General features: G+C 36.2%; 2 protein-coding genes across 3 annotated transcripts in view; both read left to right on the plus strand.

Annotated features, from left to right (window-relative positions):
• LOC134842537 (uncharacterized) overlaps positions 1 to 2,818 on the plus strand; it is a 29,832-nt gene extending 27,014 nt beyond the window's left edge. For both annotated transcript variants that reach the window (XM_063858922.1, XM_063858923.1), the window contains exon 3: positions 2,459 to 2,818. In XM_063858922.1, the coding sequence (XP_063714992.1) occupies positions 2,459 to 2,560 (102 nt within the window). In that variant the 3' untranslated portion in view covers positions 2,561 to 2,818. The remainder of the gene's footprint in view (positions 1 to 2,458) is intronic.
• A 7,352-nt stretch (positions 2,819 to 10,170) lies between these two features.
• Positions 10,171 to 26,123, plus strand: LOC134842993 (shaker-related potassium channel tsha2-like). The gene is made up of 5 exons (XM_063859571.1): positions 10,171 to 10,497; positions 14,533 to 14,713; positions 15,119 to 15,525; positions 25,256 to 25,514; positions 25,802 to 26,123. The coding sequence occupies exons 1-5, from the start codon at positions 10,422 to 10,424 to the stop codon at positions 26,121 to 26,123; spliced, it is 1,245 nt and encodes a 414-aa protein (XP_063715641.1). The 5' UTR covers positions 10,171 to 10,421.
• Positions 26,124 to 26,951: the final 828 nt, after the last annotated feature.

Raw genomic sequence — 26,951 nt, forward strand, 5'->3', positions numbered from 1 at the left:
ATATTTGTTTTGAAATTTTGTGTTTCGTCCGAAACACCAACCCTGGACTTTTTGTCATAAAAAAACCCAGAGTGTAACTGGCAGTTACCACGCAGATGAACTTCCATGGTGATATTTGCCTCCTACGTTAATTAGTTAAGTTTTCACATGGAATTATATATCAAAAACGTAACTTTTTAAATATGGCTAGATAGTTTTTGGTTTGAAAATTAATTGAGAAAAAGTCTGTTTTTTTTACAAATCTGAGAAAAAAGGCCTAAATTTTTACAATATTATTTTTATCTTAGCAAATGAAAAAAAAATAATTGTATTTACAAAAAAAACAATTTTTTGTGATTTTTAGACTTTTTGGGTGAAAAAAAAATCAACCTGGACTACGTTATAAACACAAAAAGTCAAATTTTAAATGCAAAATTTTTTTTGCAAAAATTTATATTTGAGCACAAAAGCAAATTTGCAACCAAAAGAGGGATTGGAAACTTTTTTACCTCAAATTGGCCTTTTTGCTTCTGAAAAAATGCATATCATACAATTTTCTTATATGAATATTATATGATAAGCATTTTTTTGACCGAAATTAAAATCATGTTTTTGAGAGTCAATTGCATTCTTTCAACAAATTTTATTTAAACTCATCGTTAAAATAATTTTGAAGATTTTATTTTTTCTATAGCAAATTGCTTATCATACAATTTTCATATATGAAAATAGTATGATAAGCAATTTTTTACCAAAATTAAAATCATTTTTTTATTGAGCAGAAAGATTCAAAAGATGGAGATAGAACAGAAGTATTTCTCTAAAAACGTTTGATACCATTTTTAAATTTTGTATGAAAACTGTATGATACGCATTTTTTCCATAGTCGCCATATATGAAATTGTATGATAAGCATTTTTTTTACGGACGTCAACCCGGATAGAGTTAGTTGACGCATCCGAAGTGGACACGAACTTTCTCTTCGCGTAATAATTTTCTCTTGATTTTTGTTTGCTTATTTCAATGTTTTGGTCCGGTAACTTTTATTCTTTTATAGTTACACTTGAAAACATCGCAGCAAACACTTTATGTGACTGAGAGCTGAGATCGTTAAATATTTTATTACGGTAAAAAAAATGTGTGCAATTTTTTTTCTGTAATCACTGAATAAAAACTAAACATGAGAGAAACAACAAAGAAACATGATCAAATTGAGGTGAAATCTTGATTCTTCAGGCTGCGTTTCAATGTTTCTGCCGTAATTTTTACTCCCATGTGCAAAGGTCATCTATAAAACAATCAACTTTTTTTCAGCTAGTGACAAATTATTGCCACTAGGATGCCTCACTTCATGTTATAATGATGTTCTGTCAGAATGAATTGCAGGCTATGGTATGCATTCAAAGACAACTCCAAACATAGCTAGCAAAAAAAACTTGAATTAGGCAATGGCAAACTTGAACCTCCCAAAAATAATTGAAACTTTGGCAATTCGTTTTAACGCACTCAACTCAAGACATGATTATGATTGCCTTAAAATATATTAAAAAAACATACATTACAAATGATTTTAGTGAGAAAAACTCGTCTGCAAAAAAAATTGCGATAATAAAAACTGTGAAATTAAATAGAAAGACGCGAATCAGGAACCTAAGACAATTGATTCGAAAAAACATGTTTTATTTAAAAAAAAAAAACGATATTCGCAAATTTCTGAAATTGAACCGCCACAATGTTTCGTTTTTATAGATTTTTCATTTCGTTATAAAGGAAAAAACTATTCCGTGATTCTCGTATACGAGGTTTTTTTGGAAAAGTCTTTAGTCCCATTAAATAACTCTGATCGGAAGTGTATCAATTTTATCAGATGCAAACCATCAAAAATAGTTTTATTAGTCGTGAATTAACTGATTCAAATCTTTTTACTTTTAGATTAGAAAAGTTTTTGAAGGGCTTGCAAGTAAACTCAAGTAAAGGGAGAACTCAAGTAAAAAATTCTAAAAAAAAAACTAAATGCTACGCACTTTTTATTCAGGATATTTTTCTGATTTTCCTGACGATCAACAGAAAAAGTTCTGCATTAGCGCCCTTATCGATCAGTTTAAACACTCCATATTGCTTCAAACAGTATTGGATATAAATTAATGGGATTTTTAGCTCACTAATTTGTTCTCAACATTTTTGTGCATTGATCATTGATATCTCTGACACTTTTTGAATTCCCAGCCAAGTCTTTCAATCAATATTTAAGTCCATGAATATACCTATGGCCATGTTTTGACATCTGCAACGCAATAGCCATTGCTTTCACAATAAAAATTGAATGTTTGTAGAATTTATCATAATATTAGTTTGACGTACAATATAGCAAAAGTTTCTTATTAACTTCCAGAGATAATCCACAATTTGCAATTGGTCAAATATAATATGTTCCGTTCAAGTGTAACTGTCTGCTTTGTGGAACCCCTGTCTGAGTCAGAGTGACCTGGCCTCCTTCCTGGACTTCTGTCGTAAGGAGATGGAACTGGAGGGGGCGGAGCTGGTGGACTTCAGTGCCGCTCTCAGAGACACCACGTGGTGAAAAGAAGATGATGAGCACACACATCATACCTGTCAGAGATGCTCTTCAAAACAACATCGCCACAAAATTATACTCACTTCCTCTCTCTTTTATTGCTTTTGTAAATTTTTTGTGGCTATTGTTCCCAAGTGCTTTTAAATATGCATATTATTTGAGATGAAATAAACTATTTGAATTTAATAATTTAAAAATGTATAAAGCTAGTCTATAATTTCTTTTGTTATAAATTTTTGCACGAATAAAAATTTGTAAAAATTTCTCAAGTTTTTTCATTATGCATTTTATTTAAAATCTAGCAAATAATTTGAGAAAGTTCATTTGGAAATTGATAACATTTTCTTAAATCTTTTTTTTGTAAGTTCTTTTTTATGAATAAGCGTTTTCTGAAAAATATTCAATAAACAACGCTTTAAACATACAACGCTTTTGAATGCTTTCTAACAAAGCCATGTAACAACCCGCACCCAGTTTCAAGCGTTAATAATCGATTATTTTACGATTTTAGTACCAGACTTACTAAAATTGAGAAACAATCGATTTTAATCAATTAATAATCGATTATAATCTCTCATTTTAAGATCAAATTATAATTAATTATAATCCATTATAATTGATTATAATCGAAAATTTATTCGTTCATTTTCGATACAATTATAATCAATTATAATTGATTATAATCCATTATTTTCATTCAAATTTCTAATTTATTAGTTTTGCACAAAAATCCATAATAATCGATTATAATTGATTATAATTCCTTTTGTTCGTTCATTTTGTCTTCGAAGTTAGACGTTGGATATTTTATGTTTTTTGTAGATGTTGGCTCCTATGAAAAATGAGAATAAGAATTTTTAAAGTTTTCGAATCAATTCAAATTTATAAAGTTTTTTTTTCATTACTTCCCCATTAGAGTTGTTTTGTGATGCACATTTTTTGCTTTTTAACCACCAAAACATCAGCAAATTGACTTAGTTTCATGATTGATTCGGAAGATTTATTTTTCATCTACCGCGGGAATCTTTCTACTAGTATGAAAGGATCTCTATGAAATTTTTGTTTCGAGGTAAAACTTTGTGTTCAGATGAACCAAAGTGTTCAAGAGATCTCTCTTTTAGAGATTTTTTTATTGACACAAAAAAATAACTCATCAGAAATGATTCGAATATAGTTTTGAATTGACAAATTTTTGGCAAAATAAGAGATTATATCGATTATAATAAATTATAATTGATTCTAAGGGTTTTTTGCAAGAATTATAATCAATTATAATCGATTATGAAAGATTATAGTCTCTTAGAAAATAACACGATTATAATCAATTATAAATCCTTTAAATACCTAATTTTGGTAATTATAATCAATTATAATTGTCAAAAAATCATCATAATAATCCGCTATAACCAATTATTTACGCCTAAACTTGGATGCGGGAACGCATTTGAACACTTTGGTTACTTTTTGTCACAACGCAGTTCAATACGAAGCCAAACTGTGCATTCTGTGCATTGTAAGCGGATTCCGGAACATTGCTACTAATCTTTGATCTTCTTTGCTGTTTTGGAACATGTTTAAAGACTTGTCTCTGAAATCCAGGAACATACAGACACAAATTTGTGCGCCTATCCAGTGCACAGTTTGGCCTCGTAATGTTTGTGATCTGAAATATCAAAAATTAATAAACCTAGCAAGTGGCAGAAAACTCCCCTAAATTTCTAGGGGAATTTTTGGCACTACAGCAACCTTGCCATGCCCATCTCATGTATGTTCAGTGCTTGCTTTTAGAAATGAAGATGAAGCAACAAAACAAATGTATGCCCGACCATACTCATGAGGTGCTTTAGATACTATAGCTCAGGGGCGGATTTAGGGGGACGTCCCCTCCCTCTCAGGGCTTCGACCCCATGTCGACCCAATGGGTCCCCCTTTGCACTATTTTGAGGTATCCTTTTTGTTAGACTGCCCGTACCCAGGGGATTTTCGGTGCAAGAGCTGAAATTCTTTAATTAAGATCTTGATAAGATTTTGAAAAATTCAGATCTGAAATTTGGATCTGAAATAGGAAATTTCATATGTGAATTATCCTAAATAACCTCGAAAAACTAAATTTCAGATCTAAAATTAAAAAATTAAATCTGAGAAACTTTTTGCTGTATTATAATTTATGCATTTTGAGCAAACAAGTGAATTTTTGTTTTTCGATTTTCTGCAGAGCTTAATTATGTTTATATTAACTAGCGATAAAAGAAACTTCCGAATCATTTCACAAAAAATTTTTTCGAAATAAATTTCTTGTTCAACTGTGTTTCAAAAACTGATAGAAGACCTTTCAATTTTTTTTTATTTTCACGCCTTACCCATGCGTTTTAGATCTGAAATAACCCATTCGTAAAGTAGAGTATCCAAGCGTTATTTTAACATTTTACAAGCCATTTCAAATCTGAAATTTAGATCTGAAAAAGACTATTACAGATCTGAATTAGAACATTCACTAGGTACGGTTGACCTTAAAATTTTTCTAAAGGCTCCTTCGGCGCCAATATATACTAATTTTGAAGGAGGAGCGCGCGCCTTTTTTGGCCTTTTTTTTTCAAAAATTTGCGTGCGGCGCAAAAAAATTGGTCAAAATTGCTTCTTTACAGTAATTTGGGAGAGCTCAAAAAATTAATTTTGTCGACCCAAAAAACAATTACTGCGGATACGCTCCCCCGCCCCACGAGAAAATCCTAGACCCGCCCCTGCTATAGCTTATACAATGTTGGTCCGCTAATACACTCATATATCTACAAAAGTAGAAACCATATCAATTCTTTCACCTTCGTTTTTCAAAACGCGCATCGAATGTCGCGGTTTCACAGCAAACATTGGAACATATTACATAGCATCTTTTAAAGGTTTAAATTTGTGTAATTGATATAAAAGATTTCTAATGTAATTCTAACAATTAATTACTTGTTTGAAAACTGACCAATTATAACAACAACAATAAAAAAATTGCAGCGTAAATAGTGCCGAAAGTTTCGAATAGAGTGATTTCAGAAACGACTAAAAACTAAAAGTTTAAAAAAAAAATTTAAAATTAGTAGTATTTTTCACTTTTTTTCTTTTCATTAATTTAAAATTCTGTCTTTTCATAGGAAGAGAGATTGAATATGATAAAAACAGGCAAACGTGATAAAATAACTAAAGAATCAAATTGTATTTAACTTATAAGGAATTAAATTTGATCGTCAGGTCAGCCAGTATCAAACATTTCAAACTTCAACAAAGAAATATCGCAAGCAAAACACGTTTTGCATTTGAACTCAAAAAGTATTCTAAAAAAGACACGAGTGAAACATTTTCCATATAAGGAGCACAGCTCATATTCGTTTTGAAATTTGGAAAACAAAGACGTTCGGATGAAGGCAAAATCGAAATTCAACTGATCTTGAATAAAATTTTGTGAACTAAAATTTTTGAAGATTGTATTTCAACCTTTCTCCCCCAGGAGCCAACGTCAAAATCAAAAATGTTGTAACTTGAGTTATGTACGGTTTTATTATAAATAATTAGCCGATGTATTTTCTCAAAACAAATAATTCTCGTGTAAATTTCAACTTCAAAAATATACTCAAAAAAACCTGCTTAAATTAGGCCAACAATTACTGAAAAAAAACGGAAAGCATCCTTGGAGTGACAATGAAGTACAGAATTCAGCCACAAAATGGAGACGGCTTCGACAAGAATTTTTGAAAGCTAAAGCAACAGATGCCCGGAACAGATATAGTACCCAAAACAAACTTGTCAAAAACCCAATCATCCGTAAAAAAAAAGAAAATAATATCAAAATATTCTAGAACGGAGTTTTTTTAAACTTTCAATAGAATGAGAGTCAAAGAAAAAAACTCCAAGTCAGATAATCTGTCTGAGGAAGACGCTAAGCGCTTAACGGTTGCTTCGAAATCATTGGCGTAAGACTTGCACAAAACAAACCAACTTGCATTAAGAATAAGGTAATTCTTCATCAGCAATCATTGTTTTTGAAAAAAAAATCTGAATCAACTGAAGTCATTGAAGTCATCAGAAACCTAATCAATGAATAGAGTTCAGATTGCTATGATATCAAAACTCGTCCCGTAAAAAAATCAAAAACACACTAGCAAGTTCTTTAGCACAAATTTAAAATGTAGAAAACTTTAAATATCTTGGAAATCATCGCGACAGCTAATTAAAATGTCATCAGCGTATTGATCAGGTGAAAAACAAATTTTGCAGTTCTGTGGAGTTTCTTTCAAGTCAGAAAATTTTTACCACCAGGACAGCAATTGATGGTTGCTTATAAAAACTATGTGCAACAAAACTTTCAGTGTCGACTTTTAGTTGATTCAAATACGGACAAAACCAATGGTTAGAAACAGAAATGGAAGTCAGAAACCTAATTTAAATAAAATTAATGAGCTTAAGATGGATTCAGCCACTGAATTAATGCATGAAAAAAAAGTATATAAGCGAAGAGACTTTTTTGCCTACAAATTTTTGAAATTAACCGGGAAAATTATTCGAGAAAAAAGTACATACCCGAAGAGATTTTTTTTGCGCACAAAAATTTGAAATGAACCAGGAAAAGTGTTCGAGTTCCTTGTTGGTCCGCTGGTGTGTGCCATTAAAAGAACAAGAGTTACAGGTGATCTTATCAAAGAGAAAATCAAATCACAAAATAACTACTATTAGAAAAAACTCAATAGATGGAGGGTCAATTAGATCTTAAATTCGATAAATGTTTAAATTTGTTTTAATTTTTTTCCAAATTCTGTCAGTTTTTTCAAAACTGCTTCTCTGATTCGATTGAAAAAATTTTTTCATAAATTGTTAAATAATTATATTTTCAGAATTGCGATTTTATTTTGCATGCTGTGAGATTTTTTTTTGCTGAATATGGAGATATATACTTTTGTTCTGTTGATTTCTAGTTCATGGGCAGAGAAGACTTCCCGAGAAAACAAAAATCAAATATTTTTTTTTCAAGAAAAGAGTTGAAAGGAGGGAGTGAAGAGGCTTACGTTTAAAAAATGTTTACCAGTCGAACGGTCCATTGGACCAAGGAAGTTAATTTTGTTTTCTTGTTCTCCTCTTGATGAGACACCTGAAAACGGGCCATGTTGGCTTAATTGTGTTCTCCCACACGATTCCAGTTTGTGTTTGTAAATTTTTAGCAAATACTCCGAGATATCATTTTTGTAATAGTTTTTTTAAATACTACTAGATATCGTTTAGAAAATATTTTTATGAGGATTATATTTACACTGATTCATAGGATTATTAAAATTTGGAATAGTATCATTATTAATGGCGGTATTCAAACCTCTTGAAATTGAGCATAACTTTTTGCAGCTAGAAAATTGTTTTGATTTTTACTAAAAAAAAAGCGCCGATAATTTCATCGAGGTGAACATTTTTTAAAAAGCATTAAGCTATTCAATCATAAACTTTCCGTTGCCTTCTATGAAATTTGAAACTCGAAATAGCTTTCCCGTGTGGCGTTTCGATATTCAGTTGTTTTGGATAGTTTTCTGAACGACAACGCTTGCTTCTAAAATTCGAAAACATATCAGGTCTTCTTCGAACAAAAACTTTTTTGAAGTGCTATTTTTGTACCAATTTTAAGCAAACTGAGTTTTTTATCTAGTAATTGTTTCGGAGTTGCTTTAATTAGCGTATCTCAAAAAAAATCCTACAATATTTTCAAAAGAACAAAGTGCATCAAACTAAAGATTAAACTTCTTGCTTCCCCTTAAATAATAAAGCCCTTTCAGTTGTGATTCGAAGGACATCAAAAATTCCAAAAAGTTCTCCCACTGTCGCGAAAAACTGGTTTAAAACTTTTGAATTTTAGTTCAATTTCGAGCGAAAAACGCGATCGAGCAACTTTCGTTATATGGAATTTAATTAGTTTTTTGTATAACTTTAGGCTTACAAAACTTGGTTTTAACAGCAAGAAAACTAGTTTTGGATGTTTTTTTTTTCACGCTTATTTGACGAAAAAAAGGTTTTCGTTTTCTTTCTATTTTTGAAAAAAAATTTTTGTCGATCATGCCTAATTCACTGATTTTCTACGCGATCCTTTAGTTCTCGAATCACACCACCCGCTAAAAACGACACTGGTATGGAATATTTTGGAATATGGTCGGAAAATTCTGTGCTACTTGCACAGCAACCGGCTCTCCTTGTTTTTCTATACAGTTTTAACTTGAAGCCATTTTTGTAAATCTCACATCTGATTTTAATTCTAAATGAATGCTCCGAATAAAAAAAGTGCGATGCATTGTGCAATTCAAGACCCGTGTTCCCGTTTTTAGAATGACATACAAACTTCTGCAGGGTGTAGTGTAATTAAATTTAAAGTGCAGACGCGGGATTAATTCAAAAACAACTTTGTGTATCTTGGGAGAGATAAAACAGGGAAGGTGGGCTAAATTGGACAATAAAGGCGCCTCTTTATAGGCACTCGTCTTAAGGCCGTCTGCTATCTGCGAGGCAAGCTAAAAAGTGTTGCTATAAGTCTTACTTCTCCGTACTAATCAGAGCGAACAATTTATTCAAAGCTTATCTTTACGAATTCACATTTGAAGTGTGCGGTTACCATCTCGGTTCATCAGCGTAAAATTGATCTCCTTAACTATACCCCCTCCCCCTCATCATGGCACCTTGTAACCTTGTAAACAATTGTCAGCACCCCCCCCCCCCCCGAAGAATTAATTCATCGGTTAAGCACTTGAAAATGTTGTACCCGGGATGACCGAAACTCCTTATCATACAATTCCCATATATGAGAAACTTTACAAATTACTTGAAAAGTCGCCATCAAAAAATGCCAGTCATACAATTTCCATATATGGGAATTGTATGATAAGCATTTTTTTCGAAAAACAAAAACCTCAGTTTTTATCACCAGACTGTTTTTATTAGAATCAAACAGCCACAGAAATAAGTTTATATCTTTTTTCAACCATTTTTAGAAATTGTATGAAAATTGTATGACAAGCATTTTTCCACACACTTGATGTATGGAATTGTATGATAAGCATTTTCGGTGTATGGAGGTCAACCCGGGTACCTAGTAACGAACCCCCTTTTTTGCGAAGGGGGAGAGTTAAAGAGATTCCATGAAATATCTGCTGGCTCCTGACTGTGACCCTTTAATGTCAAATTTTGCTCAACATTTTCGTATTACATCAAATTGAACAAAGTTAAAAATAACGGAAAAAAAAATTGTTTTTGGTTGTCATTTTTGCGTTCATGTTCTTTCTCTAAAAATACTAATGGTTCGAAAAAAAGAGACATTTGGCCTGCTGCATTAACTTCTGAATAGACACTGAGCTCTATGTTTCTTTCATCAGTTGCTATGCTCTTTGAACATGTCAGACATGTCAGTTCACAATTGCCTCATTTGTTTTTGTACCTCACACCTGAGACTCAATTTGGAACTGACCCAGATTAGAAGATACTTTTGCACTTTTTCCCACCGTCTCCCATATTCGATCATCTAAGCTGTTGAAAGCATAATAAAAACCAGTTTATTCTCCTTTTCCCCTGCTATAATTCGATACCTGTTCACTTTATTTTGCGTTTGATGTCCACATTTTGAGTGTTGACTTTGGAGCACATATAGCTCGGCTTCTTTTTATATTCACAATAGTTGATTAGCTTTCGATTGAATTTAAATAAGGTTGCAATTGGAAATAGGGACCAAAAATGTTTATAGCTGCTCTGTCTGGCATTCGAGTTGACCTATCACTGTGACGGTGGATTTGTAGCGACAGGATGTACCAATTTTAATCGCATTGGAGGCCAAAGCATAACAGAATCCGAAATGAGCAACTGAATGGTTAAATTATTCCAATTTGCAGTTAGAATTATGTTTCATGTTATTTCGACCGGAGCTCGCGCTAATAAAAACTGTGAGTTTTTTATTGTTCCGACTTTCGATACGAAAGTAACGGAATATTTGTGTTCGGGCAGGGTTTTTTTTTCTTCAGACAAATTTCGACTTTTTAACTAGCCATTTTTGACGGAATTTTTTTTATATCATTCGAAAAGTATTGTTGTCCTGAGCTTCAATTTGAATCAATATTTCACCTGTGATCATTTTTCGTAGAGTTATGAGGGTTTAAAGATTGCCTTTTTGGCCATTTTGACCAATTTGGGACAATTAACGCGCGATATATTTCGCGCGATTAACGCGTAAGCGGAGATTTAATCCGTCTTATAAATCGTTCCAAATTGGTTGAAAGAAGCTTATTTGCCGTAATTGATTTGTTACAAGGAGCTAAATCTATGTTTTTGTACTTTATATGGCGTGTGGGGGGATGATTTTCACAAAAAATTTCAAATTTTAGAAAAAATTTTCATTTTATTTTATTTCATTTAATTTTTTTATGCTTTTACTGCTGCTCCATAAACTTTAAAAGGCAGTCGGAACATTCAGGGCTTCGCCCTGATACGAGCAGTCTTGTTCTTTTTCATCTCTATGTTAAAAGTTAAAACAGTTGTTTGAAACAGTAGAAATACAAATCTGTGAGCTGTTCAGCTGCTACGGAGAGTAGTCGCGGTGCCTCTGATTGAAAACTACTTGCGTTTTCCTGCTTCCTTCGCTTGATTGGGCAAGCTTGCCTATATCGAGTAACGAGCATTGATCTTGATGGCCAAGCGAAAACTTTAGTCGATCACAAATTTGAAACATAATTGAGCACAAATCGAAACATGATCGAAAACTGTATCGAAACCTGCTCGAACACTCTCTAAAATAGCTGAAACAAGTTTGGAGTTCTGACTTTTATCGGGTTTTTTGCTTACAACAGTGTGCGCTCGGGTCGGACAAGTCGAACACATTTTTTCTTTCGTCGAGTCGGTCGAAACAAGGCTAGTTTGAGTTGAGCACAGTCAAAGCGTTCGAATCGGTCATAAAAAAGTCCAACACCTCGACCTGGGTGAGAATACCAAATCTGCAAGATTTCATTAAAGAGACATTAGGTTGCATCATCCGAATGAAAATAAAAGTATATTTGTTACATATGTTCAAAGATAACTTTTCTTGTGTACTCGGAATTACGATATTCAAAGGTTATCGTAATTGGGGCAATCATATATGGCAATCTGTGCAAGCACCTTCTTGTTGTTCCGACTTTCGATACGAAAGTGACGGAATATTTGTGCTCGGGGTGGGTTTTTTTTTCTTCAGACAAATTTCGACTTTTCAACTAGCCGTTTTTGACAGAATTTTTTAAATATCATTCGAAAGCTATTGTTGTCCTGAGCTTGAATTTGAAAAGATATTTCACCTGTGATCTTTTTTCGTAAAGTAATGGGGGTTTAAAGATTGCCATTTTGGCCAATTTGAGACAATTAACGCGCGATATATTTCGCGCTATTAACGCGTAAGCGGAGATTTAATCCGTCTTAAAATCGTTCCAAATTGGTTGCAAGAAGCTTATTTGCCATAATTGATTTGTTATACGGAGCGAAATCTTTCCTTTTATACTTTGTATGGCGTGGGGGGGATGATTTTCACAAAAGAAAAATTCAAATGTTAAAAAAAATTTTCATTTTATTTTTTCTTACATTTAATTTTTTAATGTTATTACTGCTCCATAAAACCTCAAAATGCAGTCGGAACATTCAGGGCTTCGCCCTGATACGAGTAGTCTTGTTCTAATTGTTTTCGAAGAAAGTGAGGAAAAACATGTTTGGGTTGGCTTTTTTACTTAGACCATTTGCAGCTCGATTAGGGAGCAATCTCTGGCGAGCTATTTAGTCTTAATAATTTCAATTACGATTCATATTATCAGTCTAAATGTAGCAAAAGGGAAGTCGGAGCATTCAGGACTGTGCCCTGATACTAGCAGTCTCGATGACTATTAGAAACGCATAATCAAACATTTTGCTTTCTTTTAGTCATGTAGAAATTTTTGACAGCGTAGAACATGCAATGTCGAAGTAGCATACAAAAAAGAGCGTACCAAGTTCTGAAGACTAAGAAGTGAACATACTTGCGAAAGTTTTTCATAAAGTTTGCAAATATTGAAACAAAACTTGAGAATTTTAAAAACACTGAATGAGAAAAGAATCAAATGATAATTCAGCAATTTTTTTGCATTTGTGTTCTGCAATCATTCAGTAAAAATTTTCGTGAGCTGTAGCATAATTAGTTGCTTTCGGAATTTAATTATAGTTTGCTTGATTTAGAATGATTTCAGAACACACATGTATTTTTTTTAGAATTCTAGAGTCTTAAAGTTGAGAAAAGACGCAAAAAACTAAGATTTCTTGAAACACAAAATTAGAGAAACACAAGAAAGTAATGTTCAAAAATTTTATAAATGCCGAAAAGTCACTCTCAACAAACATAACTCTACATCTGAGAGTTTTTGCATTTATTTTATTAATTGCTCAGCCCAGATTTCATTTTATTGGTTGCAATTTTCATATTTCAAAAGCCCATGACTGGCAAAATAAAACATGTTTTAAAAATTTGAGACTGAAATTCAGCCTGAATCTCGGCCAATTTTTGGAATTTTGTATATAAGGCGTATATTTTTGCACGACCACCAATGCAACGCAGACAAGACTGCTGTAACGCAAAGCCCTGAATGTTCCGACTACCTACCATTAACTGGTCTCGAGTAGTTTTGGTTGACGACCAACTAGTGGGTATGGACAAATTCAGATTTTTATGCTAATAATATCCTCTCTGAAATTAATAAACCAATTAGCTTGCCTCAGTTCAATTCGTAACAATTTTTGTTGCCTCTGTTTTCCCCATGAATAAATAACGCGCGTTACACTTTCAGCATCATTTATAAAACGAGCAGTTTAACTAGACTCGTTGTAGAATAATATAGTGGTGTGTGAACACGGCGTGGCACTTGAAGATCCAGGGATAGATCCCTCGAGAGAAAATTTTTTTGAAAATTGGTCTAAATGAAAAAACACCCGAGCTTTTTCCTGACTTTCTTAGACACTTGGAACAAAACATATTTTATTTAGCATACACGCAATTTGTGCTTGTATCTTTAGCAGTGGTGTGCGAAGAAAACTTTTGAAGAGGCTTTTTTGGAAAATCAGCCGAGCTTTTTTATATTCGCAATTTAGTATTTTCTAGCCCGTAACTGTTGGCGCCGCAGGTTTCAGGCTTGTTCCGCCAAAACTAATCATTATACAAAAAAAATTAAAAATTGGTTCTATTGGAAAGCTCTGGAACCAGATATGGAATACACAAAAACGGAATAGACTAAAAAACTTCTGTTAATTGTAAAATATTTTATAATCTTGGTGGGAGCGAGAAGAATGCAGAACCCTGCAAAATTGTTGCAAGAATTATGAAATTTAGCAAGAACTTTCTAGAAAAGGAAAGATAAATCCAAGATAAAATCAAAGAACTAAAGATAAATCCAAAAAAGCCCGGAACTGATACCGCGTTTATGGCAAAGGAAAGAAACATTCTGTATCCACCAGGCTTATCTTAGGAACCTCGCGTCCTTTGAAACATTAATTGCTGTTTGTGGTCGTTTTTCGTGCCATTGATTTGTTGCAAAATCGCCGAAACCAAATTTGTTTTTTTTCTAAAAAAAAAGAAGCCTAGTAAAAACTAGAAAAAATGTATTCAACTGCGAAAAAATGATCATTAACAAGCGTTCATCGAGAAAACTATCGTTACTAAAAACACTGGATTTTAGGTCCGAAGATTATTAAAACTGATAAAATTTTATGTAGTAGTCCAATAGAAAAGTGGGATCTTAATATTGTTAATTGTTTCCTTTGGTACCTAGTAATGAATGTACACCCATCTAAAACACTAATTCAAAATCAATGATTAAGCATATGCAAATTTTGATCCACTTATGAATGATTCTTTTTTTGCAATAGTTGGTTATATTTAAAAGATCCGAAAAATATTGCGTCAGTGATAGCTTTCAAACGGATTGAGCACTTTTCAGGTCGTGGGGGTGGCATAACAGCGGCCGATGCTACGTTAGAGTTCTCGCCTCTCCTGCGCGATCAGTCTGCGGAATCGTGCCAGAGATTCTCCTCGCAGCTCCTTGATCTGGACAGAATCCAAGACCGGATCCGAATCAACATCTGCGGACAGATTTTTGAAACAAGCATGACTAATATTCGGTATAATTAACAACATATTAATAAAATAGTTCAGTCTCAAATTATAAAAATCCCCTATATTTTCAAATTTATTTAATTTAATGCAAAAAGCATGGTGCATATTTCATCATACTTCACCAGAATCAAGATCTGGATTGAAGCCCCAACTTTCGAAAATTAACTTGAATTGAGCAGCGCTTCAGTTCAAATTGGATGCGGCAAATTATTAACAAGGGTCAAATTTTCAAATATATACACTTTTTAAATTGAATAAACCAAAAAATTACCCGAAGACATTATTCAACCAACGCCCCACAAACCGCTGCTGCTCATGACAATACCTGCAATCTAAAATTTTCTCTTATTATTTTATAAGCCTTTTTTATCGAACCTCTATAATTATATAGTTTTCTTTAATCACTGTAGTCGATATCCCAGAACCCTATTGGGAAACTGCTACAGAAACGAGCCTTTCTTTGATCCAATCAGAAACGAACTATTCTTCGACCGGAACCGAGAAGCGTTCGACTGCATCTTCTTTTTCTACCAAAGTGGGGGCAAATTGCTCAAGCCTCAAAACATGTCAGCTGAGGAATTCCTAGAAGAGCTCACTTTCTACGAAATGGGCGATGACGTCATCGATAAGTACATTGACACATATTGCCGACATCTGAAAAAGAGCCGAACGAATGACGAAAACGACTGCTCGGGTCCTAACCAAGCGAGTGTCGCGCCTAGTAACAGAAGAGCCGTCGAGCAGATTAGCTTCAAAAGCAGAATCTGGCAGATTTTCGACAAGCCCGAATCTTCCGTTGCCTCCAGAATTGTAGCAGGTATTTGCACGTAAAAACTCACATGTTTGGTGTGCTAACTCAAACTGGAAGGTTCAAACGAAAGTTCTTTATAAGACAATATTGAATTGTGATGGAAATTGAAAATTCTGAGAATTCTAAGAACGAAAATAAAACATGATTGCTTATGAGACAAAACTGTCCTTTAACCTTTTTGATAAATTTTTAGCAAAAAATTCTCGCCTCACAAGCCAGACGCTGTGTTAGGTACAAAATGGATAGTTTTGCTTCCATCAACGGAAAATTGCGTCATTTAGCTTCGGAAGGGTTTCAATTTATTTCGGAAATCTTCACTACAATTCGGACTGATTTTTCTGCTGTATAATGCTGCCATCTACGCAACGCAGTAATTAGAATTTTTATAACAAATTGGTTAAAACCGCAATTTTTGAACTCGCATGAGGTTCGGGCGGATTAAGGGGGGACGACTTCCTTCCTTTCAGGGGTTCGGCCCCTCTCCGACCAAAAAGTCCACCTTTGGCATTTTATTATCACATCTATTTCCAGCCGACCCACCCCAAAAGTTTTCTAAGGGCATCTTTGGCGCTAATATATTCTAATTTTGAAGGAAAGCGCGCGCCAAAAAAATGCATTTTTTTGTAAGAACTGCAAAAACGGCTTTTTTGGCCTGATTTTTCAAAAAGTGCCTGTGGCGCAGGAAAACTGGCATCAAACGAGCGTCTTTACTTCATAGTGTTTTAGAAGAGCTTGGAATATCTTTCAGGTTGACCTAAAAAAGTCGAGCAAAATTCAAAAAATTTTGAAAATCCCCTTCGAGAAAATCTTAGATCCGCTCCTGCATAAGGTCACAAAAAATTGCCACAATTGAAAGATATCTTTTTAAGCTCAAGAGATCAACGTTTTTCACATTGAAAAAAAAAACAAATTTCTGTCAAAAAAGTTAGTTGAAAATTGAAATTAAGTGTAGAAAAACCACTGCTTGTAATAAGGCAAATTCCGACTGCCTTTGATTGTTTCTAAAGTAATTTCAGAAAAATTTCTAAAGAAGAAATTTTCAATTAAAAGTTAAATTATTGTCTTTTCTGGCCAATTTTTTCCCGCACGCAATGTCGAGTGCTAAGTTATATATTTTCAACCCGTCACAAATCAGTTGGAACAACCAGAAGAACAACCAAAAAATCAATTGATTTTGATGTTTTTTTTTCAGAATTCATTCCGCCAAAGTACAAAATTGTATGTTTCGCATATAGCAAAGTAATAAAAGAACAAATAGTATGACTCAATTCAATTTGGAACGATGTATAAGACAGACTAAAACTCCGCTTACGCGTTAACAGCACGAAATACGTCGACCATTATTTATCCAAAATTGGCCAAATTGGCAATACTTAAACCAACACTACTTTACAACAAATGATTACAAGTAAAACATTTTCTTTAACTTCAACTCAAATATAAAAAAAAACCCATCAAACAAGGCTAGTTAAAACGTCGAAGTTGTTCTGGAGAAAAAAAACCACATCGAGCACAAATATTCCTTCATTTGTAAAAACTGGTCAAATAACAAAACTAAATTGGTTTGATTGAAAAAAAGACCACAGATTTTTCGTCATTTTCTTCAAAAGTCATAACAACAAAACTTATCGTATCAGGGCAAACTTAGTCTGGCTTTAAGTCATTCATAAATGTGTTGAGGCTAGTTGATCTTAAAAAGTATATATTCGCCCTAAGTGAACAAAACTTTGATGAAAGAGATTGCCCCTAGTAGTAGACGGATTGATTGGCCGCCTATGCTAGTTAAATAATAAAACTTGCGATCATTGTTCTTTTTTACAAAACGACGAGTCACTTTTAAAAACCGCATCTTTTTCCAAATGTGATCGTAAATAACTTTGTAAAAATTCAAGACTCTTTCTTCATATGTCTTGAACTATTTTTCTTTACTTGTCAATTGTTATATCATTCAAAAATTGTATCTTTTCACACCAATAAATTATTAATTATGAATGGAATTTACCGCATTTTTCAGTAATTCACGTGAAAAATTATTCACATCATGAATATCCTCGGGGAGGGCATTAGCTACGGAGACCAGAGGGGTTAGGGCTTCGTAATAAAGTTGCTAGTGCGGTCTAAAAATTCGGTTTTGGTTCTACTAAAACTAGTTTCGCCGCGGTCTTAATAAGTGTTTCTAACGCTGTTTGGATAACGCATGAGCATGCAATGCCAACAAGTCCGGTAAACGTTTCAACAAACTTACCCAAGGGCCATATGTCTCGTGGAGTAAAGTCTTCGAGGATTCCTACGAGGTCGTGTTTTTCTATGGCTTCCTCTTTTTGGTTCCACTTGGTTCGTTTGATCAGGGTTGGAGCGTATTCTTTCAGTAGTCGCTTCCAGAAGCTGTTTAGTCGGTCCTTGGTTAGCTTGCAGGATTTGTTGCATAATTTGTTGGTATTTGTTTGGTCGTAGAATGAAGCTGCGGGAGCGTAAATTAATGGTCTCCCAAGTAGGAAGTGGTTGGGTGTGAGTGGTAATGTATTAACTTACATGGGTCAGTGGCCTTGAGTTGATGACGCCTTCGCATTCTACTTTAATAATTGAAAGAAGATCCTTGGATAGTCTATCCAATCCCAATTTTAACAGAAAGACTCGTTTGATGATTGAAACGAGACGTTCCCACATCTCAAAAAAATGAGGAGCAGGTGGTGGGTTAAGGCGCCAGTCAATTGAGTGCAGCTGAAGCTTGGTTGCAATTTCGTCTTTGTTGATATTTATGGGTTGTTTCATGATTTGTGTACGTGCGGCGACAAAGTAGGCTGCGTTATCCGAAAGAATTAGTTTGGGAGAACCAAGTCGTGCCATGAATCTGCGAATTGCTGCAAGCAGTTTTCAGTTGTCAGATTGTCGGTAGTTTCCAGGTGGATTGCACGAGTTGTTAAACACGTAAAGAGACAAATAGAAAAAATTTTCAGTGGTATCTTTTTCAGCAATGTAGATGGACCAATGTAGTCAAGTACAACGTTCTTGAAGTGATATGCATTAGTTTCAGGATCTTCGAAGCGCTGCGCAGGTAGATCAGCCATGAAAAGGTTTAAATTTTTTCCATAAAAGCGGCGGCAGAAGAAACAGTGGTGTCGAATGTGTCTTAAGGCTTTCCAGAGACCCAAAATTATGAAGTTTTGTTGCAAGTAGTGTCGTACAATTTCGGTGCCGAGGTGCATGCATTTATGATGTGCGTTTTTGATCATAAGTTAAATTGAAGTTTTTTTTTCATGCAGATTGATACGGTACTTAGTTGCATCTGGCATTGGTGAATGTCTCAGTTGTCCTCGTGCACGAAGAAGATTACCATCCATAAATGGTGAGTATGGCAGTAAAGCATCTTTCTTGTCCAATGCTTTGTTAGTAGTTAAGCGTTCAACAGTATCAGGGAAAGTAGCGTGTTGTGATTGCTCGTAGAGAAAATTTTAGACATCTCCCGGTCAGCTATTCTTGAATTGCGTTTTCGTTTTTGCTGAAGAATGTCCTTGAGCTGTAAAACACGTGCAGTTGCGCGTAGTAGACGTAACCAATTGAAATATCTCGAAACATCAATGATTGGTTCCCTTTTTGCGCTAATAGAAATGTTTTCTTGTTTCACCATAGCGTTGGTATGTAGAATCGCACTGTCGACTTTTAGTGTAGTAGTTCTCTCCTTATCTGTTGTTGTGAAAACTGGTTGAGTAACTGCGTCGTCCTGTAGTTTTGGTTGAAGCCAATCAGATTCTAAGAAGAGTAGAAATTCTGTTGGTTGCAACAAAAGTTGTTCCACGTCCTGAAGCGGGCTACCTCTTATTGCGTGATTGTCCGGGTTCCATTTACCGGGTATATGATGCCACTGTTGGGCTTCAGAAATAGACAGAATTTCGTTATTTCTGTTCGCACAGTAAGATTTCTGCTTTTTGGGACTGTTAATCCATGCAAGTACCGTCGTACTACCCGTCCAGAAATTAATGGCGTTGAAATTTAGCCGAGACTCTTCGGTTGTAAATTTGCAAAGACGAGCACCAATTACTGCAGCTTGCAATTCCAGCTTGAGTATGCCTTTTGGTTAAGTGGTGCGACCTTGGTTTCTCCAATCATAAATGATGATTGTTTATGGTCTTGGTTCGAAATGCGGATGTATATGCAAGCTGCCATGGCGCACTGAGAAGCATCGGTGGAAACATGTAATTGTATATCGCTATGTCTGTCGATTTGGCCTATAAACCTCGGTAATTTCGCAATATTGTCTTGTCCACACTGTCGCGTCCATTTTTCGATTTTTGGGATATATTCTTGAGGAATTTCTTGATCCCAACTTATACCAGATCGCCAAAGCTTTTGAAGCAGTATTTTGAGTGTAATGACAAATGGTGCTATCAATCCCAGTGGATCAAAGAATCTGGCTACAGTAGACAGAATTTTACGTAGAGACATTTATTTATCCGTTAAATTGCTTTTCAGTACGGGCTGAACGATGCGCGTGTCATTCATAGTGTCCCACTTCACTCCCAAAACCCGATGAGCACGACTCTTGTTTTCAGTTTTGGGTTCGTTGAGGAATTCAAGCGCTTCCGTAGTATTCGATATGAACTTGGTTAAATTGAATTCTCCCTTTTGGAGTGCCATCTTTAAAGCTTTAGTTGATTCTTTGGCTTCCAGTTTATTGTCATAGGAATGAGCGAAGTCATCCATGTAAAATCTGTTATAAATTGGTTGCTGTATGTTGTGTTCTTTGTTGCAGAAGTCGACGGCTTTTTGATCTAGTTTAAAGATGGCTATTGCGGGCGAGCATTTAGCTCAGAAGACTAGACGCGTATACTGATACTGCTTAACTCCTTGATTAGTTGGCCACAAGAATCGTAGTACATTTCGATTGTCTTCTTTTATGCCTATTGCATAAACATGCCTTCTATATCACCAGAAACAGCTACTGGTTTTTTCTAAACATCATTAACAAGACAAACATATTATTCAGTAGATCCGGTCCCGTCTCTAAACAGGAATTGAGACAAATGCCTCTGAATTTTGATGCGGCATTTGTTACACGTCGAGCTTTCTGGGGATTTATAACCGGATTGTGCGGTAAGTACCATATTCGTGGCAGTACCATATCACGTAACCTTTATCAATATCAGTTAATAAAGACTGATCATAGAGTTGCATTGTTGGTTTGTCTTTTTGTAGTCGTCGTTGTAGAGATTCAGGATGGGCTTTAGCAACAGCGTAGTTGTTTGGCATCGTTATGTTGTTCTTCCAAAGCAAATTCATTCGGTAGCGGGTTCCGTCATGTTGACTGCTTTGTTTCATAAACTATAGTTGCTTAGTTTGTTTGCTTGAAAAAAAACCTTTAATTACAATAGAAGTTGCTCTAGATTCTTCGACTTTCCAAAATTTTTTAACAATTTTATTTTAGGAAGCATCCTCGTGTTGCTTTATATCTATGAAAATGGTTAGATGGTAGTTGCACTGCTCACCTAAAAACTTTCGATGAAGCGGGCCGGTAATCGTCTAACCCAACAAGTTACGCACTCCATAGGGACTGCCGAAAGGTCCCTTCAAAATTTGCCTCTCTGCGATATGCCAGAAGGCATCGACGCCAAGTAGAATGTGTACCGAATTTTCGACGAGATTAGGAAACGCAATGTGTCGTAGATGGTCAAACCGGGAACATACGTTGTTCCGTTTTGCGAAATCTATCAAAACGAAGTTGAGGGTTTCCACCGAGTAGACTGATTGTAGGGTAAACGTAGCAGAAGTAGAGTTGAAAGGCCCAATGTGTAGTTGAACCAGATTTGATGAAACAGTGTCCTCACTGAAAGCACCACGAATGCTTAATTCAACTGTTCGACTGGGCTCACACTGTAAGATATCAGCTGTGCTTTTCAGGACATAAGAACAGCTACTGCAATTGTCAAGAATTGCATAGCAAGGAACCGCTTTGTTGTTGTTGAACAAAAGGATGGGCTCAAATTGGAGTTGGTTTTTCAAACCGGATTTTGCATTCATTTGGTTTTCCAAATTGATTTTGTTGGATTTCTGAGTATGCCGCTGCGCACTTTTATCCTGATTCCTGTGTAAGGTAGAGTGGCGTTTCCCCCCGCAGTTGTCTATGATACAGCATCTTGCAGAACTACAGTCAGTTCACCTATGGATACCCAGGCAGTTGAAGCACAACTGCTTATCCTTCACCTATTGAGTTTTTTGTTGCGTAGTTAGTTTTACAAAAGCTGGGCAGTGTCCAATGTAGTGGCCTTTGTTGTAGCGGACATAACCAGTTCGATGTACTTTGTTCATTCTTGAAGTTACTCTTTTTTCGGTATGCTGGCTGTTACGCATGGTTACGAAAGATTTTTGTTGTTGGTTGTTTTTCCGATCTTTGTTTCCCATAAGAGTGCGTGGTGCTTTGGGTAAAACGTCTCGCAAGCTCTAGAGTAGTTGTTGGGCCAGTCCGTGAGTTCTTTGAGTGTAGCAAAGTCCTTCCCAATATGTACGCAGTATTCTTCCCATTTGAACAAGACTGCTGGGGGAAGTTTAGTGCGAGCAAGTCGAGTAAGGTTACTCGAGTTCAAGTCGGACGTGTAGTTGTTTAGTTCGAAGTTGCGCACCAGCTTACGTAGAAAAGCGGCGAACCTAACCAACGTTTGAGGCTCATTAACATGTAGTCGCTCAAAGTTTTCCAGCTACCTAGTAAACGCTGCAACAACAAATTTAGGGTCGCCACATCGGCGAATAAGCTCCTCTATTGCTTGAATATACTGTGAAGAATTCGTGCCGTAGCTCTCCACGACATTTTTGGTTTTATCGACACACATGTACTGTAGGTAAGTTATTTTTCCCACATCAGTTAATTTTGGATTGTTTCCCATAGCAGTTTGGAACAGCTCAAACCAATTATTCCATTCGAACGGATTATCATCGAACTTTGGGAGCTTAATATCAGGAGACTTGAAACCTTTGAGACTGTAATAAAAAGCGTTGTTGCTCGTGCTCTGATCAGTACAACGTAGATCGTGATTGACTGGAGTCACAATTCTTGAGCACGGTCGATCCGTAGAGTGCATATTGAGACCATTAGCACCAGTCTGCGGTTGTTGTAGTGATGGATTCAGTGGATATTGATCATTTCCAGAGAACTCTGGGTTCTCATAGGAACCGGGTTGATTGTAGAAATCGGCACACTTTCGTCGATGTGATGGCCATTGAAACTGTTGAATCGATCTCAAGTTCGCTGTCGTAGTGTATATTCCTTGAGTAGTGTAGTCGTAACGGACTCGCTGGGAAACACAAACGGGTTAGATGGTACCGTTGTCGTGGTAGTATCAAAAGTAATGGCTGCCGTAGAAACGTTGTACGTGTTGTTATAAGTTGTAGTGGAAGTTCGCACGGGAATACTACTGCTCGCAAGAATCGTATGTGAAGATAGTTGAAGAGTAGAGTGACTGGAGGTGTCATTTATCTGTATCCCATCGTAGTGTTTTCGTACCGTCGCATTTGTTTCATTTGCGACATTTTGCGCCTTCTTAGGGAAGAAGCATCATTAAGGAGGTTTGCACGTCTGCTAGAGGGCTCGACGCTATATCATCTGCCAACTCTTCCAATTCTTGCAGGCATTTCAGAAGCTCGTTGGCCGTTATTTTAACATCCTCTAACTCCGTTGATTGTGCAATTTTGCTGCTAAATTGTCGTTCAAGGCTCTCTAGAGAAGTGTAGCGAAACTTCCATTTGTTTATGAGCGCTTCTTGTGTGATTTTTGGAGCCATCGTTGAAGTTGTGAAAAGGTTATAGAAATGGTATTATAACGTTATAGGAGTAGTTATGAATTGGATGAAAGTAAGTTTAGGTATCAATTGTTTTTTTTGTAGACAAAAGATATCAACGGTCCTGTTGGCACTACGAGCGTGCGTATTTCGTATAGGATTATTACAAGCTTTTAAGAAACTATGAAGTACCACGTATTTCGACTATTAAGTATCAAGTACCGTTGAATTTTTTTTTGCGGCAAAACTTAGCTGAGAATACAAGTTAACCTTTTGAATAAGATGAGAATACATCTTAGACCTCACTGATTAAAGTTTTTTTTAATGGCAAGCCCACGCTATAAGCGTTCTTATGTTTTTTTTTCACTAGTTACGAGAAAACTGTTGAAATGGTATGTTACATTGATTTCACGTTTTTTTTTTACTTTTTTTGGTTAAGGAAACTTTGCTATTAGGTTTCGGCTATCAGTGATTTTTTAGCCGGAAAAAATCTACCTTTGCACCTCGAGGATTAGCAATTAGTAAAGCAAGGTACGATGAAAGCTATAAGTTTTGAAATATCACTATATATTTGTTTTCATCTCGCAATTGTAGCACAATTATGGGTTTGGACAGTTCGAAAAGGAATTGCGAATTAATAAGAAAAGTTTTAACTTATTATCTGGCCTTGCCTGGATTTGTCTCCGCAGATGGGGACCGTTCGGCTATGTAGGACGTTCCGCTGGTGGGGGCCCTTCTGCTAGTTGGGAGGTTTCTGCTGTCGGGAAAGCTTCGGCTTTTGATGAATCTGCTAGTTGGGACGAATCCGCTGGTGGGACATTTCTACTAGTTGAACTAGCTGGAACCCTTCTGCTAGTTGGGACTTTTCCGCTGATGGGGACCCCTCAGCTTGTTGTTATGGATCTGCTACTTGGGACGTATCAGCTGGTGGCACCTTTCGCCTAGTTGTACTAGTTGGGACCCTTCTGCTAGTTGTGACTTTTCTGCTGATGGGGACCCTTTTGCTTCTTGGGGGGGTGTTGAATTATTATCAATTTCGAAAAAAAAATTGGTTGCCAATATTCAAGACTCTTTGTTCATATGTCTTGAATTATCTTTGTTTACTTATCAATTGTTATATCATCCAAAACTTGTATCTTTTAACACCAATAATTTATTACTTATGAATGGAATTTAACACATTTTTCAGTAATTCACGTGAAAGATTATTCACATCATGAATAGTAAAAATTTGGTTCGAAATTTTTGTCGACCTTTATTTTGTTTTAGGTCAACCAAACTGATTTCTTGAGCGGCTCTTTTCCACTCCCCTCATATTTCAATTTCAGTACTAATAAAGTCTATTTTACGTTGTCAGAATTTAATGAATTTTGCATGCTGAACAAGCTAACAATTGTGATCAGATTTGTTCTTCATACATTGCATCGTCACATACGCATTCAGCCATAATAACACACAAGACAACTCAGAAAATAGAAAATATGATATGTGGGTAGGGGAGTGGAAAAAGCCTCTTGAGCTCTCACAAATCTTTTTAAGGACTCAATTGTGACCATTTTTTTGCGCCGTAAACAAATCTGTAAAGAAAAAAGCCAAAAAAGGCGTTTTTAGGCACTTTTTGTAAGGTTTTGACCAAAAAATCATGCTTTTTTTTGGCGCGACTTCAAATGTAGTGTATATTGGTGCCAAAGCTGTATAGCAGTCCAAAAATGATGTCTTAGAATAATATCAAATGGGGATCCAATCCCCTAAGAGAGGGGACGACCACCCTTTAATCCGCCCATGTTTTAATGACAAAGAGTGTACTTCGCTAAGGCACAGAAAATCAATGAGACCCTTCTGCCATTTTGAAACGGTCAATAAAACAAGTTTAGCTATTTCTACGTGTGAGTTTATACATGCTTGGATTTGTTTCGCAATGCAGGTCTCCGTCAACAAAATGAGAGGATGTTTTCTTTTTTCTTTTTCAGGAGTCTCAGTGTCTATGATAGTGCTCTCTATCATCGTTTTGTGTGTGGAAAGTGAGTTCTACTTCGTGACAGTGTCTGCAAACTCCTCCTCCCTCTCCCCCTCCTCTGACTCATCTGCCGTGGTCTCTTCTAATGTCTCTTTGGGACACCAGAAGGAGATCATTCCAGTGAAGAGGCGCAGGACACACCGGCACTCCTCCACTCTCTTCCTAGTCGAGAGTCTGGCCATGACTTGGTTCTCAATCGAATTCATCACAAGGTCACTTCAAGTCCCGTATGAAAAAACGATCTTTTTTTAAAACCAAAAATTAGTGCCGAAAAAAAAATGTTCTGCAATTGGAAACTTTCTTTCTAATTAGGGCTTGTCTTGAACTAAAAGAGATAGTTTTGAAAGATTTACGATTAGTTTTGGAAGTTATCGGTCTCCACTTTTTTTTTAAACAAGGAAGTTTTTTTTAGAAAAATTACAAAAAAAACTCCTGCGCCTTTAATTAGAGATTTTTTTTCTAATTTTTTAATAAAAACATTTTTCTTGATGCATCTTAGATTGTTCACGTGTCCGAGCAAAGTACAGTTTATGAGGAGGATTTTGAACGTGTTCGACTTCCTCGCAGTGTTGCCCTTCTACATCACTCTGTTCGTGGAGTGTGACATGTTGGCAGACGAGTTGGACAATGTGAAGGCAAGACCTCTGTCTATGCTGAGGATAACCAGACTGGTCCGCATATTCCCCATTCTCAAACTCACCAGACACTCCAAGGTAGGCCAGACCTCTCTCTGTGTTGAGGATAACCAGACTGGTCCTCATATTCCCCATTCTCGAACACACCAGACACTCCAAGGTAGGCCAGACCTCTGTCTATGTTGAGGAGAACCAGACTGGTCCGCATATTCCCAATTCTCAAATTCACCAGACACTCCAAGGTAGGCCAAATCTCTGTCTATGCTGAGGATAACCAGACTGGTCCGCATATTCCCCATTCTCAATCTCACCAGACACTCCAAAGTAAGCCAGACCTCTGTCTATGTTGAGGATAACCAGACTGGTCCACATATTCCCCATTCTCGAACACACCAAACACTCCAATGCAGGCCAGACCTCTGTCTATGTTGAGGATAGCCAGACTGGCCGCATAGTCCCCTATCTCAAACTCACTGGACACTCCAAGGTAAGCCAGACTTCTGTCTATGTTGAGGAGAACCAGACTGGTCCGCATATTCCCCATTCTCAAACTCACCGTACACTCCACGGTAGGCCAGACCTCTGTCTATGTTGAGGATAGCCAGACTGGTCCGCATATTCCCCATTCTCGAACACACCAGACACACCAAGGTAGGCCAGACCTCTGTCTAGGTTGAGGAGAACCAGACTGGTCCGCATATTCCCCATTCTCAAACCCACCGGACACTCCAAGCTAAGCCAGACCTATGTCTACGTTGAGGAGAACTAGACTGGTCCCCATATTCCCAATTCTCAAACTCACCAGACACTCCAAGGTAGGCCAAATCTCTGTCTATGCTGAGGATAACCAGACTGGTCCGCATATTCCCCATTCTCAAACTCACCAGACACTCCAAGGTAGGCCAGACTTCTGTCTATGTTGAGGATAGCCAGACTGGTCCGAATATTCCCCATTCTCGAACACACCAGACACTCCCTGGTAGGCCAGACTTCTGTCTATGTTGAGGATGGCCA

This window comes from Symsagittifera roscoffensis, chromosome 3, assembly GCF_963678635.1.
Source record: "Symsagittifera roscoffensis chromosome 3, txSymRosc1.1, whole genome shotgun sequence".
Lineage (NCBI taxonomy): Eukaryota > Metazoa > Xenacoelomorpha > Acoela > Convolutidae > Symsagittifera > Symsagittifera roscoffensis.